This window comes from Rhopalosiphum maidis, chromosome 4 (assembly GCF_003676215.2).
Source record: "Rhopalosiphum maidis isolate BTI-1 chromosome 4, ASM367621v3, whole genome shotgun sequence".
Classification (NCBI taxonomy): Eukaryota; Metazoa; Arthropoda; class Insecta; order Hemiptera; family Aphididae; genus Rhopalosiphum; species Rhopalosiphum maidis.
In genome coordinates this window covers 5,526,220-5,539,522 of record NC_040880.1, presented here as the reverse complement: position 1 = coordinate 5,539,522, position 13,303 = coordinate 5,526,220, and the positions used below count along the sequence as shown (strand labels likewise).

At 24.8% G+C, this 13,303-nt stretch overlaps 2 protein-coding genes across 5 annotated transcripts; one reads left to right on the top strand and one right to left on the bottom strand.

Annotated features, from left to right (window-relative positions):
• Positions 1-356: 356 nt before the first annotated feature.
• On the bottom strand, positions 357-8,637 carry LOC113561056 (TBC1 domain family member 9). Of its 2 annotated transcripts, none has more exons than XM_026967254.1 (20): positions 8,263-8,637; positions 8,001-8,167; positions 6,236-6,494; positions 5,986-6,172; positions 5,110-5,186; positions 4,816-4,869; positions 4,547-4,748; positions 4,261-4,478; positions 3,872-4,131; positions 3,195-3,398; positions 2,873-3,131; positions 2,731-2,803; positions 2,511-2,666; positions 2,055-2,240; positions 1,727-1,924; positions 1,498-1,657; positions 1,356-1,436; positions 1,106-1,279; positions 671-720; positions 357-602 (listed from the first exon to the last, which is right to left on the bottom strand). In XM_026967254.1, exons 1-20 carry the CDS (start codon positions 8,304-8,306, stop codon positions 462-464), a joined length of 3,150 nt encoding a protein of 1,049 aa, XP_026823055.1. In that variant the 5' UTR covers positions 8,307-8,637; the 3' UTR covers positions 357-461. The 2 variants fall into 2 exon arrangements, with proteins under 2 accessions (XP_026823055.1, XP_026823056.1); XM_026967255.1 differs by having other exon boundaries at positions 1,368-1,436.
• A 4-nt stretch (positions 8,638-8,641) lies between these two features.
• LOC113561057 (protein FAM114A2) lies at positions 8,642-12,938 on the top strand. Of its 3 annotated transcripts, none has more exons than XM_026967258.1 (9): positions 8,642-8,754; positions 9,899-10,220; positions 10,397-10,574; positions 10,628-10,863; positions 11,850-11,949; positions 12,045-12,292; positions 12,349-12,536; positions 12,598-12,712; positions 12,779-12,938. In XM_026967258.1, exons 2-9 carry the CDS (start codon positions 9,906-9,908, stop codon positions 12,851-12,853), a joined length of 1,455 nt encoding a protein of 484 aa, XP_026823059.1. In that variant the 5' UTR covers positions 8,642-8,754; positions 9,899-9,905; the 3' UTR covers positions 12,854-12,938. The 3 variants fall into 3 exon arrangements, with proteins under 3 accessions (XP_026823059.1, XP_026823060.1, XP_026823057.1); XM_026967259.1 differs by lacking the exon at positions 8,642-8,754 and adding an exon at positions 9,669-9,851; XM_026967256.1 differs by lacking the exon at positions 8,642-8,754 and having other exon boundaries at positions 9,669-10,220.
• The last annotated feature ends 365 nt before the right edge of the window (positions 12,939-13,303 follow it).

Here is a 13,303-nt window from a genome sequence, read left to right as displayed (position 1 = left end):
CCCTATTTGCGCCTATGAACATATCATATCATAATCACAAAACTACATTAGTCACACTGAGTTTATCTTTTTTTTAAATGATCACTGATTTCATTTTTACCCATGCAAGATGTAGCATATGCCATGTAATTATTAGAATCTGTAATCTGATTATAATCCATGAAATAAAATAGGTACAATTGTGAATTTAAATTATAGTTTTATTAGATAAATTCTCATAATAAAATAAACAATAATTATACAAAGATACATGATATAATATATAAAAATAAAATATACTATAATAATTAATAAGTAATAAGTATTAACAGTTGGTAAAAATATTGTTTTAAATATTTTATTATTATTTGATGTTGAACCCTGCTATTGCATTGATTTTGTCAAAAGTATAAATAACAACAATTATGCATATTGTATGATTGATTAATAGTTATAAAAATAATATTATCACATTCAAATATTTAATTATTTCTCAATTTGTGTAGAGCTTGTAAGACATTACCTCTTACACCAATAAACTCGACCAGTTTTTGTACTGTCAATGCAGTAGCAACAAATTGTTCTGCATTTATAAACCATTCACTGTCATTTCTATTTTCAAACTGTATATAAATAATAACAATAGTTAAAAAATATAATTTTATTTTAGATTATATTATAAAATACTCACTTTATTTGACTCTTCTTTATTTAAATTTCCAAGTTCTAATAAAATAGCACCTAAAACATTTTATATTTTATTTTTATTAATATATTTGAACAAAATTAAATAATAGTAATTAACTAATACAACTTATTATTATAATAAAAGATAATTTTAAAAATAATGATACTAGTGAATTATTTTGTTTATTATGTATTAATAATTAACAAAAATGTGTTTATAGAAAAGAAGATATGTGTTAAATTAAAAAGGAAAAATAAAAGTTACTTGTATTTAAAATAATTAATAAATTCTTGTATTTCCCAATAGTGGCTACAAGAATTATATTTTAATAGTAATAAAAATAATCTATAATATGACCTATTTTGAGGTTACACTTTAGTTATTTGTTGTTGTAAAAACTTATCTAATAAACATATTTTAAAAATGTATATAAATTACTTATTTTCGATATGTTATTATGCATTTCTTGGTCTCTAGGTGAATTTTCAATGAGATTATACATAGTTTTACACAATGCAACAAAACGTTCTTCAGACATGGTTGGTAAATAAGTTGTAGAATGTTTCCAATTAGTAATACTTCTTAGTGTTTTTAAATCATTTAAGTTTGATTCTAAAATAAATAAACATATTTTAAATACAAATAACACATATATATGAAAAATAATATACTAATATATGGGACTTGCCACAAATTATACCACTTGAAATATCAGCACTAAAATATTCAGCAGCATCAGAGGCATATTCAGCTCCACTTTCAGAAATATCTAATTAAAATAATATGGTAACAAATATTGACTAAACTGAATAATTATTTGTGACTCTTACTTGGTTCAGTTGCAGACAGTAAATCATTTGAAAGAAGTGGTGATAAATGTAGTAAATAAAGAATTTTTAGCCTTATAGATACATCAACAGTAGATGTTAAGCCTAATGCTTCTGTTAACTCACGGAAGTTTAAGAACCCATCATCATTTTTGTCCATCAACTAATGAAAAAAAAAAATCATCTGATATATTGTGATAAATTAAATTTTTAATATAAACATTTTAAATACCTTAAATAGCCGAACTGCCAAATTATTAACACTATTATTTTTAGCTAAGGGGGAAATTGCCATAAACATGATTTCAAATAGATGAAAGTCAATTCTATAAGATTCATAAGGTTCCATAGGTGTTTCTGCTTTGAGTGGTTGAACGGGAGTTCTTTTATGCATAGAAACTACTTCTTCTCTAACAAATCTTAGCAAATTCTAAATAAAAAAAGACAAAAATTGAAATATTTCATTTTTTAAATATATTATTCAATAAATTTAAACAATAAAAATTATCGTTTTAAAATCAATAAAGTATATGGAAATGAAATATATTGTTTATAATTACCATCAATTCATCTGGTAAAAAATAATTATCTGAGACTAATGACCTGACTATGTTTTTTTCATTTCCATCTTCCAATGATTGAACCACCTTAAGTCTATTCATGACACGAAGATTTTCAATAGTTTTACTATTAACAGATCTAAATTTTTTGTATCCATTGTCTATTAATTCTTGAACTGACACACTCTGTAAGAATATATAAATATTTTTTATGTTTATTCATATCTATTTAGTACTATATTTATATTAAATATATAATAAAAAAAAAAAACATTTCTTAGCAAAGTTAAATTACTAAGTTTAATAAATTATATAATAATTAAATATCTTGTAATTAGTTAAATTGTATATACGTATACAGTATAAGTATACACATATAAATATCTATATTAGTGTAATAATAAATTTTAGATTCCAAAAGCAATATTTTAAAAAGAATGTTTGTATAATTTTTACCTTATTTATTTTATCACCATCTTTATATAATTCACTTTGCTCAAATTCTTCGTTATAGATTCCTGATAAATAATTGCACAAAGTTTGCATGGCTTCACCATCATCACGACAACAAGCCAATCGTTTTTGATTCATTTCTAAAATAGATAAAGCCACCTAAAAAAATTTTAAAGCATGTCCAAAAATTATGAATTATAATTTCATATTTCATAAAATTTACTTGAAATATGACTTTAGCTCCATCAAAGAAAAACCAATCAACAATGTGAATTGCGCTTTGATATGGCATCACACTATTAACATAAAAATGATTAAATATTAATAAACATAAAATTAATTTAGCTCTTTTAAAATTGTTTTACCTGAGAAATATTGTAAGAAACCAAGATAATGATATCATTTGAATCAAACCAAGTCTAGACAAAATATCATAAATAAATGGTAAATGATTTGCTATAAGATTATCCATAACTCCTTGGTCAACTAAAGCTCCTACTACTTTGTTGTTATAATAATCTGGTAACATATTTTCACAAATGCAGGCCAACTGCCAAAACGCTTCTTCTTCTGTACAATAAATTAACAACACAGATGCAATGATATTCATGGCCTGGCAGTAACCTAAACAAAAGACATGTATGCTAATAAAATTAAGTTAAATAGTTTTACTTTTATTTTTTTTACCAATTTGAGGATTTTTTGTTGCGTAGGCTGTAAGGACTCTACGCAATGCATTAATACCAATTTCAGATTGGAAAGCTGGATGTTCAGGTAATGATCTATGTAAATCTCGTTCGATTTCATCATGAGATATAGATTTAGTTGTAGAAGCAATATTTACTAATTCATTGTATAGTCCTGGATTTGCCACCATATCATGGTAAGCACCTATAATTAAAAAATAGATAATATTTTGAAACTTGGCAAAAATTTTACTTAAATTAACCAACAAAAATCAAAACTCATAAAAATATGAATTATTTAATTTTGTAATAGTAAATGTATAATTAAATGGCTAAATATTTGGCTATGCTCGTACGTTAAATCATTTTTTATACATTTTTTGAAGACATCATAGTACAAAATAAAAATAATAACTCATTTCACAAAAAAAGGAAACTTTATTTTGGACACGATTCAGTAATTAATAATGATTATAATAGAAAAGATATTTGCAGTCATCATTATGACATCTGATGGCACCACATTTTTAAACATACAATTAATAAATAATTAGAATATTGTGTACTCTGTTATACATCATCTATTCATATTGTGGTGTTGTGTACAATAAAATGATGAGTTCCAATTTTTTAAGTGGTTCAAATTTTATATTAATAAATAGTAGTAATGTTACGTACCAGAAAATTTTAGCCAAAGATTTGATCTCAACGATTCTGGTATGCCCTCTAAAACCAATTTAACTAATTCTTTTGTTCTATACATCGAAATACTGTCTCCATGCTCTTTGAAGTATATTTCCCATTTAACTTCCTTAGTTCGTTGTTTGATTTTGATAATAGCATTGTCCTGCTCTTTCATTCGAAAAGTAAATCTCAATGGTTGTTTTATTTCGTTATCTGATATTGAATCAACCACTTGCAATTTAGAAATTGATCTTCTATAAATAAATAGCTAGTTTAAACACAATTTATGTCATGTGATATTATAATATCAATGCTAAATAAATAATTTCTACCTATTTACATTAATCTAAGAAAAATAATAATAAATATAATACAATACTCACGTTTTTAAACTGCCTAAAAAGTCAGATATATTTTTTAAGAAAAATTCTCTTTCTATAATTTGTGAAAATATGAAAAATGGAGGTTTTTTATTATCATTTGTTTGTTTTAAAGTTATTATAATGGCATTATCAAATGACGTATCATTAGGTATAGGTTCTAATTTCTCAACTTGCGATACATCACATAATGGAATAATCACATTCAATGGATCCTTTGTCTGTTAAAATATCTTGCATTAGAATTTAATTATTTTAAATATAACCTAAATAATAAATATTCACTTACTTTACTATTAAAACACAAAAAGTTTTGAGATAAGTATACTTGTCCAAACACATGTTTTTTATTGTATGTATTCAATGTAGCATTAGTAATTCCATCTAGTTTTTCATTTAAGGGTAATCGAAATAGAAGCCGATATGTTTCAGACAATGCTCTTGCATCTAAGTCACGTTTCACAAAAGACTGTCTTTTAGGAACATACTTACTGTAATAAATAAATAAAACAATTATTTATGTTCGCAAAATATTTAACAAATATTGAATCAATTTACTTGACTTTAAGAAGAAGATTATGATCTTTATTGAACCACACATCATTAATAATTCTAAACAAAAAAAAAAAACAGATTTTGAAAGGTCAAATTTATAAAAAATAATATTGATTTAAACAAATAAAATAAGTATTAATTTTGTTGTTATACATCAATATTAGCTATTCACCTCTGTGAAGGTATAATTGCGTACAACATGACATAAGTTACATAAGAACGACTTAATTACTCATAAATACATATATATTAATACTCATATAATTACAATAATAAATTAAGTAAATTGTTTATTACCCTTTCATTGCTAGATTAACTAATTGCTTCATTAAATCATATGTATCCGATGAATGTAGAAACATAAAAAATTTATACTAAAAAAAAAAGAACATTGTTAAATAAATGTAAAATTAAAACTTCATTAAATAAATAAATTAAGGTCACATTTTTTTTCTCAAATTATAAGAGTATACAGCTAAGTTAATTCTTTTTTTCAAAGGAGGCTCAAAGAAGGCTGAGTTAATTGCATTTTGTAATTAAAAATGATTATTTAAATATTTTACAATGATTTCTGAAAATACATTGAAGTAGTTTTGGACTCTTAGCCCATCTAGTAATCCTTTTATAATTATTGGGCCTATACACAGTAGTGAATATATTGCTCAATTAGTAATTGCATATAGTTAGTTTTAAATACTGACTGTCTTAATCCATGTTTTTCAAATAAATCAAAGAGTCATAAGTTATTTATCAGTAGGTTACCCAAGAATAGTCACAAATAGTGCACTGTAGTCAAAAAAGAAATTGAGGGGATGCATGTCTAACTAGCTTGTTAGCAGGTAGTATGGACACCTGAGGCTATTATCATGTTGCCACTTATTACCTTTGTACACTACAAAGTTTTTATCAAAACGAAAAATTCAAATATCAAAATACTTCTATATACAATGATTCTTTTTTTTATTTTCAACTGTAATAACTCATTTAGGCATTTTAAATTTTTTAATTCAACTTTAAAGGGTTGAAATATTTAAATAACGTGATAAGTATGTCCTTAAAAGTTTATGTTTTGTCTAGATAAAAAATAAATATTCTGTACATTTTAGTTGCTTTATGATCAAAAGATTTCATTGCCAAATTTAGATTATGACTAAAAGAACATGTTATACTTACTTCTCTTTTGTCTCTTGTTGTCACTTTAATTGTATCTGTTAACATACCATTATTTTTATCCAAATTAATTACATCGGTCCATCTTACAACTATTTTATCTTCTATTCCCAACAAATATGAATAAAAACATAAATATTCTACAGACAAATAAAGCCAACCTCGACGAGGGATATTCTTTTTCAAATAGCTAAAAGCACAAATTGAAAATTATAAAACGATTGATGAAAAATAAAAATAAATTTTAACTTGCCTGCAAGAATAATAACAAACTAGAGTGGTATCACGTGACACATTGAACAGACGATGAAATTTTATAGATGCATCTTTAAATGATTCAGAATTTTCTTCGTCTGGTGTCTCAGATATATTAGTTGCTACTAAGCTTTTAATTTTACAGCAAACAAAATCAGTGACATCATCTTCATTCTCGAATATTTTGAGATCCAAGTTATTTTCCAGCCATTCCCAATCTTTTATAATATCTGATTCAGTTAATGCACAAGCTATTTCTAAGATATAAAATAATAAAATCATTTTAATACTTATAAAAATAATAATTTAGACTTTCACATATATACTAATTACATATAATTACTGAATGTAAATAAAAGAGGTGGGATAAGGGCTCTATAAAATTGTAGGATAAGTATGACTGACTCGAATTAATATAGTTGGGAGTAAAAGGCAACGAAAAATAAGAGAAAAAAACATAATTACTGAGCTTAGAAGTTTAGAACAAGTAAACATGTAGACCATCTTTTCAATACAGAATTTACAAGAATCTTTTTTAATATTTTATAATATTTTAGGGGTTAGGAAAAAGTTTCTTTAATGTTGGGATATTTTTTAAATTTTGAGAAAGTAAATACTTCAATTTATTGTAATTTTAATGTTGAGACCTCTTCAACATTTCTTTTAATCATTTACTAATAAAATAAAATAACAACTTTTTTTTTTCGAAATTAATTATGAAAATATTTTTATTATTACCATTAGTCATTTTCTTTTAATTATATGTCACTTTTTCTTGAAAAGGTTACAAATACAAAATGTATAAGAGTATCTTTAATTAAAAATAAACAAATAAATAAATAATGAAACATATTTTTTGAATACTATTATATTTATTTTCATTTTCAAAAAAATATAAGCAAAATATTTCAATATATTTTTAGAGAATATTAGCATCATACTTCAATGGTTTTTGAACCTATAATCTAAGACCCTAGTCATAGCCAACTTAAATTTTAAGAAATTGCAGTTGTTACTAAAATAGTATAATATAGTCAATATTTTCAAGCATAAGAAAAAATAGAGATGCTTGGGAGGGGGCAGTTAACCTATTGTGGAAAACTAGTGCCTCAAAATATTTTTTTTGGATTTCCCTGCAGTTATACAAACATTAAAAACTTCTTTTTTTTTTCAAAAGTTTATGTATTAAAATTACCAAATAACCATACATTATGTAAACAGTGATATTTCTGTCATGTAAAAATTAAAAATATTGAATATTAGATCAATGTTATTAATGCAAGTTTAGTTAATTAAAATTGTATAAGTTAATATATTTATTAATTAATTTATAATCTTTAATGATTTTAGCAATTTTTAAAAGGATAATTAATTAAATATTTTTATTAATTAATACTATAATCTTGTATCTTATATATGTACTCAAATTCTAGAAAAGTTATAAAATTGTATTAAAGTTCTGGATTGATTGTGATCTAAAGGTAGTATGAGACACATCAATTTTCATTATAGAAATCAAACATATTTGATTCAATCAAGTTTATAGCATTATGTATATTTATGTCAATGGTTTGTTAAGAGCAAGATGGAATCGTCAGTCCTCAGCAATTCCATTGTAGAATAATTCTCTGATCAACAAAAGGCTCAACTAACTTTGATACTTTGTTTAGAAATAATTGACAGAAATACCATATTAGCAGATTTTTACAAGTTTATTATAAATAACAGTGTTATAATAAAGGAGCTGTCAAAAACAATAATACCATAATACACTTCTGATTTTGATGTTTGATGTAAGATCCTGTAAGGACTAGGTTTGGTTTCAAAAAGACTATCAAATGTTCCAACTAATAATGAAGATAATTTATTCCCCTGTCCATGACCGACGCGGTGTTGTAACACAAAGTATACACTTATTTTTTCATTTTGCCTAAAAACAACAAAATAATCATAACTCATCTCAATCCAATACTTATTCAAGACTGAATATTAAAATGTACATAATGACAATATATTTAAATTTACCAAAGAGCGTTGGGGATTAACACTTCCTTGGGGTTCACCCACATTTTAACAATATAAGATTACTTCGTCTAAATAAAACACAATTTTACATCTTTTCGGTTGACCGGTGATCCTGTATGAAATATTAATAACCAAGAGATAAGTAAAATATCGGTTAAATTCGAGAACTAATGTACAAAATCAAGATTTAAGAATAACTGAATAACGATAGTAGCATAATGAACTAATGACTAATAAACCAAAAAACAAATAACAACACGAAATCGTTTTCATCGAACGATAATGAAAGATCGATTTGATCACATTATAGCAATTTATATTGAACCACGATTTACAACAATTGATTGAAGGCTGAACTGCAACTAATGTACGGCTGAAGCGATAATCGAAACTCGTAAGATGATAAAGCTGATAACAGTTTGTCAACAAAATATTTTGGTGGCACGGTCAGTTGCCAGAAGTTACAAGTGAATCTTTGGTGGCTTTACTGAAGTAAGTAACGTTTTTTCAATTAATTGTTTTCAAATCTTTTTAGTTTTAATTCAATTTTTTTTTTATAAATTATTAAATTATTATTCATTCATCTAAAATGGTTGTACATTGTACTACGCTATAGACTGAATGCAACACTATAGTTTACAATACCATGCATCACAATTAAATACATGCTAAATAAATCGAAACCACGAGAAGATAAATTATTTTGTCATCGTCATTCATCAAAATTAATATTTTTGTGCATTGCTGAAATATTAAGTATTTTGTATAGGTACTAATGTATATCATATTATACAAAAAATATAAATATACAGTTAATGGTCTTCATGAATTCATAATACCAATAAACCATAGACATATTTTAATAATAATAATTATATTAGGACTTAATATGTCTATACATGATACACAATTTATAAAAATTGTTGTTAGATTAGAAATTTAAAATTTAAATGATACGTGGAAGCAACCAATAACCATTATTAGTGGCATTAGCCACTATTTAAGATGATAATCATCAAAATTATCTAAAATCGTGGCAATAGCATACGTTTATTTTGGTACTAGCTATGTCGGTGATAATTTAAAAAACATAAATTTAAATTGTATTAATATATTATAGCACCATGACAAAATATATCTAAATTTTGTCATGTATAGCACGGTCTTTGAAAATCTAATTTAATTTATTCTGTGCTACAGTATCAATTTTTATCTTAAATTTAAAAGCGAAAATAAAAATCATTTTAAACTTAACTTAAGGACAGAATATAACTTAAGAATTAAGACCGTGTTGTTTATATCTGTGGGTTTTAACCTATTATCAAATTTTGTTATCATATTTAACACCACCATAAATGATAAAATATTAAAATCTAATAATTATTAAATTGATATTATATAGAATACCTATATTGACGCGTGTATTATGTGAATTATGTGTATAGTATATATACAGAATAGATATTACATTATGGTGTAGATATTTCATGTTATTTACCAAATGACTTAATTATTTACCAACGTCGAGATGTATATTCTGTTAGAGTAAATTCACTTAAAAAAAAAAATTTAATTGGTTGAAAATTGTGGTAAATACTTGAGTTTTTTGTTCATATAAATATTATATATAATTTAGCGAAATCATGTCAGATTCCGAAGTAGAGTTTGAAAGTGCTGATGAAGGCAGTAAAGATGAAGATGGATGGGAAATTGAAAGTGATTTTGATCTACCAGATGTGTCTGTAGAACATAAGCCAACTGAAACAAAGTTGTCTACTTTACCCAATGTATCTGATAATGCGGACACAAAACACTCTGGGCTAAATGATGTATCCAATGCAGTGTCAACGGCACAGTCTAAATTGGATAAATTAGTTGTAAATAATGACAACAAGTCTGGATCCCAAGTTTCTGAAATTGAACAAAATGAAATCAAACAAACTAGTATACAAACAAGTGTAAGTAAAAAATGTTAATTTATTATTATTATTAAATTATAAATTAATATATCTATTAACAAATAATTTATCCAAGTTTGATAGATTGTTTATTATTGTTTTTATACAAAGATATTTTGTAAAAAAAAAATAGGCTATCTATTTGATAATTTTTGTGACCAAAGATTTTTGTTTAGGGTTGGGGTGGTTGGTCCAGTGGTTGGAGTGTTAATTCACTTTTATCAACTGCAAGCATATTAACAAACCAAGTTTCTCAAGGTTTAACTAATGTTATTGGAGCACCAGCACCTGAACAGTTAGCATCAGTAGATAAAGATAAAGAAATAAAAGATTTAAAGAAAACAAATGTGAATGGTAATAATTTTTATATATATTTTTATTTTTTATTGTATGATATTATGCTTTAGATGAAATAACTGAAAAACCATCGGAATCAATATTAGACGCCAATTATTTTTTGAGTAATGTAAGTCAAATTACAAAAATTGTTGAAACTACTGGCAGTAAAATTATCAGTGGAGGTCTAGATACATTAGAAACAGTAGGCAAAAAAACATTAGAAGTGTTGCAAGATGGTGATCCTGGTTTGCGAAAAAAAAGAGCTATGTTTTTTCAAAATACTGAAAAAATTAATTTGTCACAGGTATCTATTTGAATTTATTAAAATATATATTTAATGCTAAGATTTTAGTTTATTATAAGAAATATTTATACCAAAAAATCTAAAACTCGATAGGTTTCAGTAAGTTAGTTAAATAAAATAAACCTTTATATTATATTCATATTTTGCAATGCTTCTTTCTATTAAAACTTTTATTATTATAAAAAAAAAAGTAATATTGTTTGGTGTTATACTTAAATAATGCTATATTTTAATAAATGAATTATTTGATTTTATATCTTCTGAATTATACTTTGTACCATAAAGCAATTGTATAATGTATTATATTTTATTGATTTTTTCTCAGTAAATGCTTGCAAAAGTATTTTAAACTAAATTAGTTTCTGACTCGTACAAGAGTAACCTCAGGTAGGCTACCACATACAGCAATAACAATGGGTGTAGCCAACACTTACCAAATATCATGCTCTAAGGAGCATCACTTTATTGTTCCAACAAGGCGACAACTGCCTAACTTGTATTTTGCTAAGATTAACACGGTAAAGCAATTTTTTAGGTGTAGTCAATTTTTGACAATGGAAGCTAACGAGAACCAATTTAATTAAGAAGTGTAGTCAAACTATACCAGACAAAAATCAGTTGCTGCCTGAGATTACTTTTACATGAGACAGAGTATTTAGTTTTATTTAATTTTTCCAAGAACTTAATTTAAAATAGTTATATAGTAGTTTATAGTGGTATGTACCTAGTGAACAAAACAAGAAAAGTAAATAATAATTACTGTAATTAGTCAATTTTTTTTTTAAATTCTAGAATTTTTATTATTTTATAATTAGTTGTCATTAGTAGCCTATTTAGGATTTTATCATAGTCGAGAGGGATATATAAAATGTTTTATATAATATTTATTTTTTGTATGCATTTTTTTTAATATATAAAAGATCCCCTATATTCTTGTTGATCTTTATATATATGCTGATAAAGTGTTTTTAATTGCTAATTTTTAGGTATTACAAGAAGCTAAAGAAAAATCTGAAGTTGAATTCAAACAAAATAATCAAGTTGAAATAAAAAAAGGATATGCATATTTGTTAGATAGTTTTCAAGGTAATTAATGATGTATCATTTTTATTTATTTTTTTAACCCTAATAAATGTTATAAATATCAACAGTTGATAAAATAACTTGGATATTTTTTCCAGGATTAATTCATTTAGAGAGTCTTGAATTGTTATCAAAACAATGTCAAATGAAACTTCAAACTGTTTTGTTATCATACTCAGGAACTCAGTTAACCGATATTCAAGATAAATTGGATCAAATAAAAGATTTGTGTTATTTTGATTTTGATGATGATGAAAAAATAATGACCACAGAAGAGTTTAAAAATGCATTAATTGCTTGTATTAATCAAATAAGTACTGATGTAAAAACTGAGAAGATCCTGAAAGTAAGTTTATACAATTTAATAAATAATGCATTAATAAATGAAATATTTTGTGTTAGGTTAGTGATTTAATTGATGAAAAATCAAACAAAGAGTTTGATAGTGAGGATAGTATTCACAATGAAGCTATTTCAGCACTAGCCGAATTAACTGCAGCGGCAATGGAATTATTCTATAAATTAGGGGAAATTATGATGATTGATTCACAAAATCAGCTAGTCAATGTAAAAGCTGAAAAACTTTCTCTGTATGATTTTTTTTCATGACAATTTATTACCTTCAAATTGTAATAAATTATTTTTTTTTAGCCTAAATGAATCTGTATGTTGTCGAATTCGATTTATTGCTAATAAATATGCAAGTTTGTTGACAAAATATGATGCTGATGGTACTTCTAATAATATTAGTGATGTATATCTTGAGGTAATTGAATTAATTTATACTTACTTCATAGCTAAATGTATAATATTATTTATGTATTTTTTTCAGTCGTCCAATAGTAGTTCATACATTCAAGATGCTGCACAATTGCTGATACCTATTTTACAACTATCTGTTATTTGATAAACTAAATATTATTTGTTTTTATTTTTGTATTATACCTAAATTAATATTATACTAAGTTATTGCAATATTAAATAATTGTATTTTATATTTTCATAGATTGGATATTTAATGTTAGGATATTAAAGATACATGATAGTTGTATAAAATGTATCATGATACATGATACTTTAAAATTATGTATCACATAATTATAAGATAAAAGATACAGTTGTATCTTTGATACCGCCTAACCCTGTCAACAATCACTTGCAATAGTAATAGCGTAGAACCGCTTTATTTAAATTTATGTTTTAAATCTGTACCTATATTATATAAATTATTAAATTATTAATAGGCAGTGTCACTTATATTTCGTACACTATTTAATTACACTTATTCTACTGAACGGTGTACACTTAAAATAAACAATTCTAATATAAGGAGGCATCTACAGACTTCAATGTGTCC

Bases quoted from the DNA above. Each gene is read 5' to 3' on its own strand.
- LOC113561056 (XM_026967254.1), bottom strand. From the start codon at position 8,306: ATGTGGGTGAACCCCAAGGAAGTGTTAATCCCCAACGCTCTTTG. The intron at 4,132-4,260 runs GTGAGTATTGTA...ATTTATTTATAG, and splicing joins TTTTTAGGCAGTTTAAAAAC to AAGATCAATTTCTAAATTGC. The intron at 2,667-2,730 runs GTAAATTTTATG...AAATTTTTTTAG, and splicing joins GAGCTAAAGTCATATTTCAA to GTGGCTTTATCTATTTTAGA.
- LOC113561057 (XM_026967258.1), top strand. From the start codon at position 9,906: ATGTCAGATTCCGAAGTAGAGTTTGAAAGTGCTGATGAAGGCAGTAAA. The intron at 10,221-10,396 runs GTAAGTAAAAAA...ATTTTTGTTTAG, and splicing joins AAACTAGTATACAAACAAGT to GGTTGGGGTGGTTGGTCCAG. The intron at 12,293-12,348 runs GTAAGTTTATAC...ATTTTGTGTTAG, and splicing joins AAACTGAGAAGATCCTGAAA to GTTAGTGATTTAATTGATGA.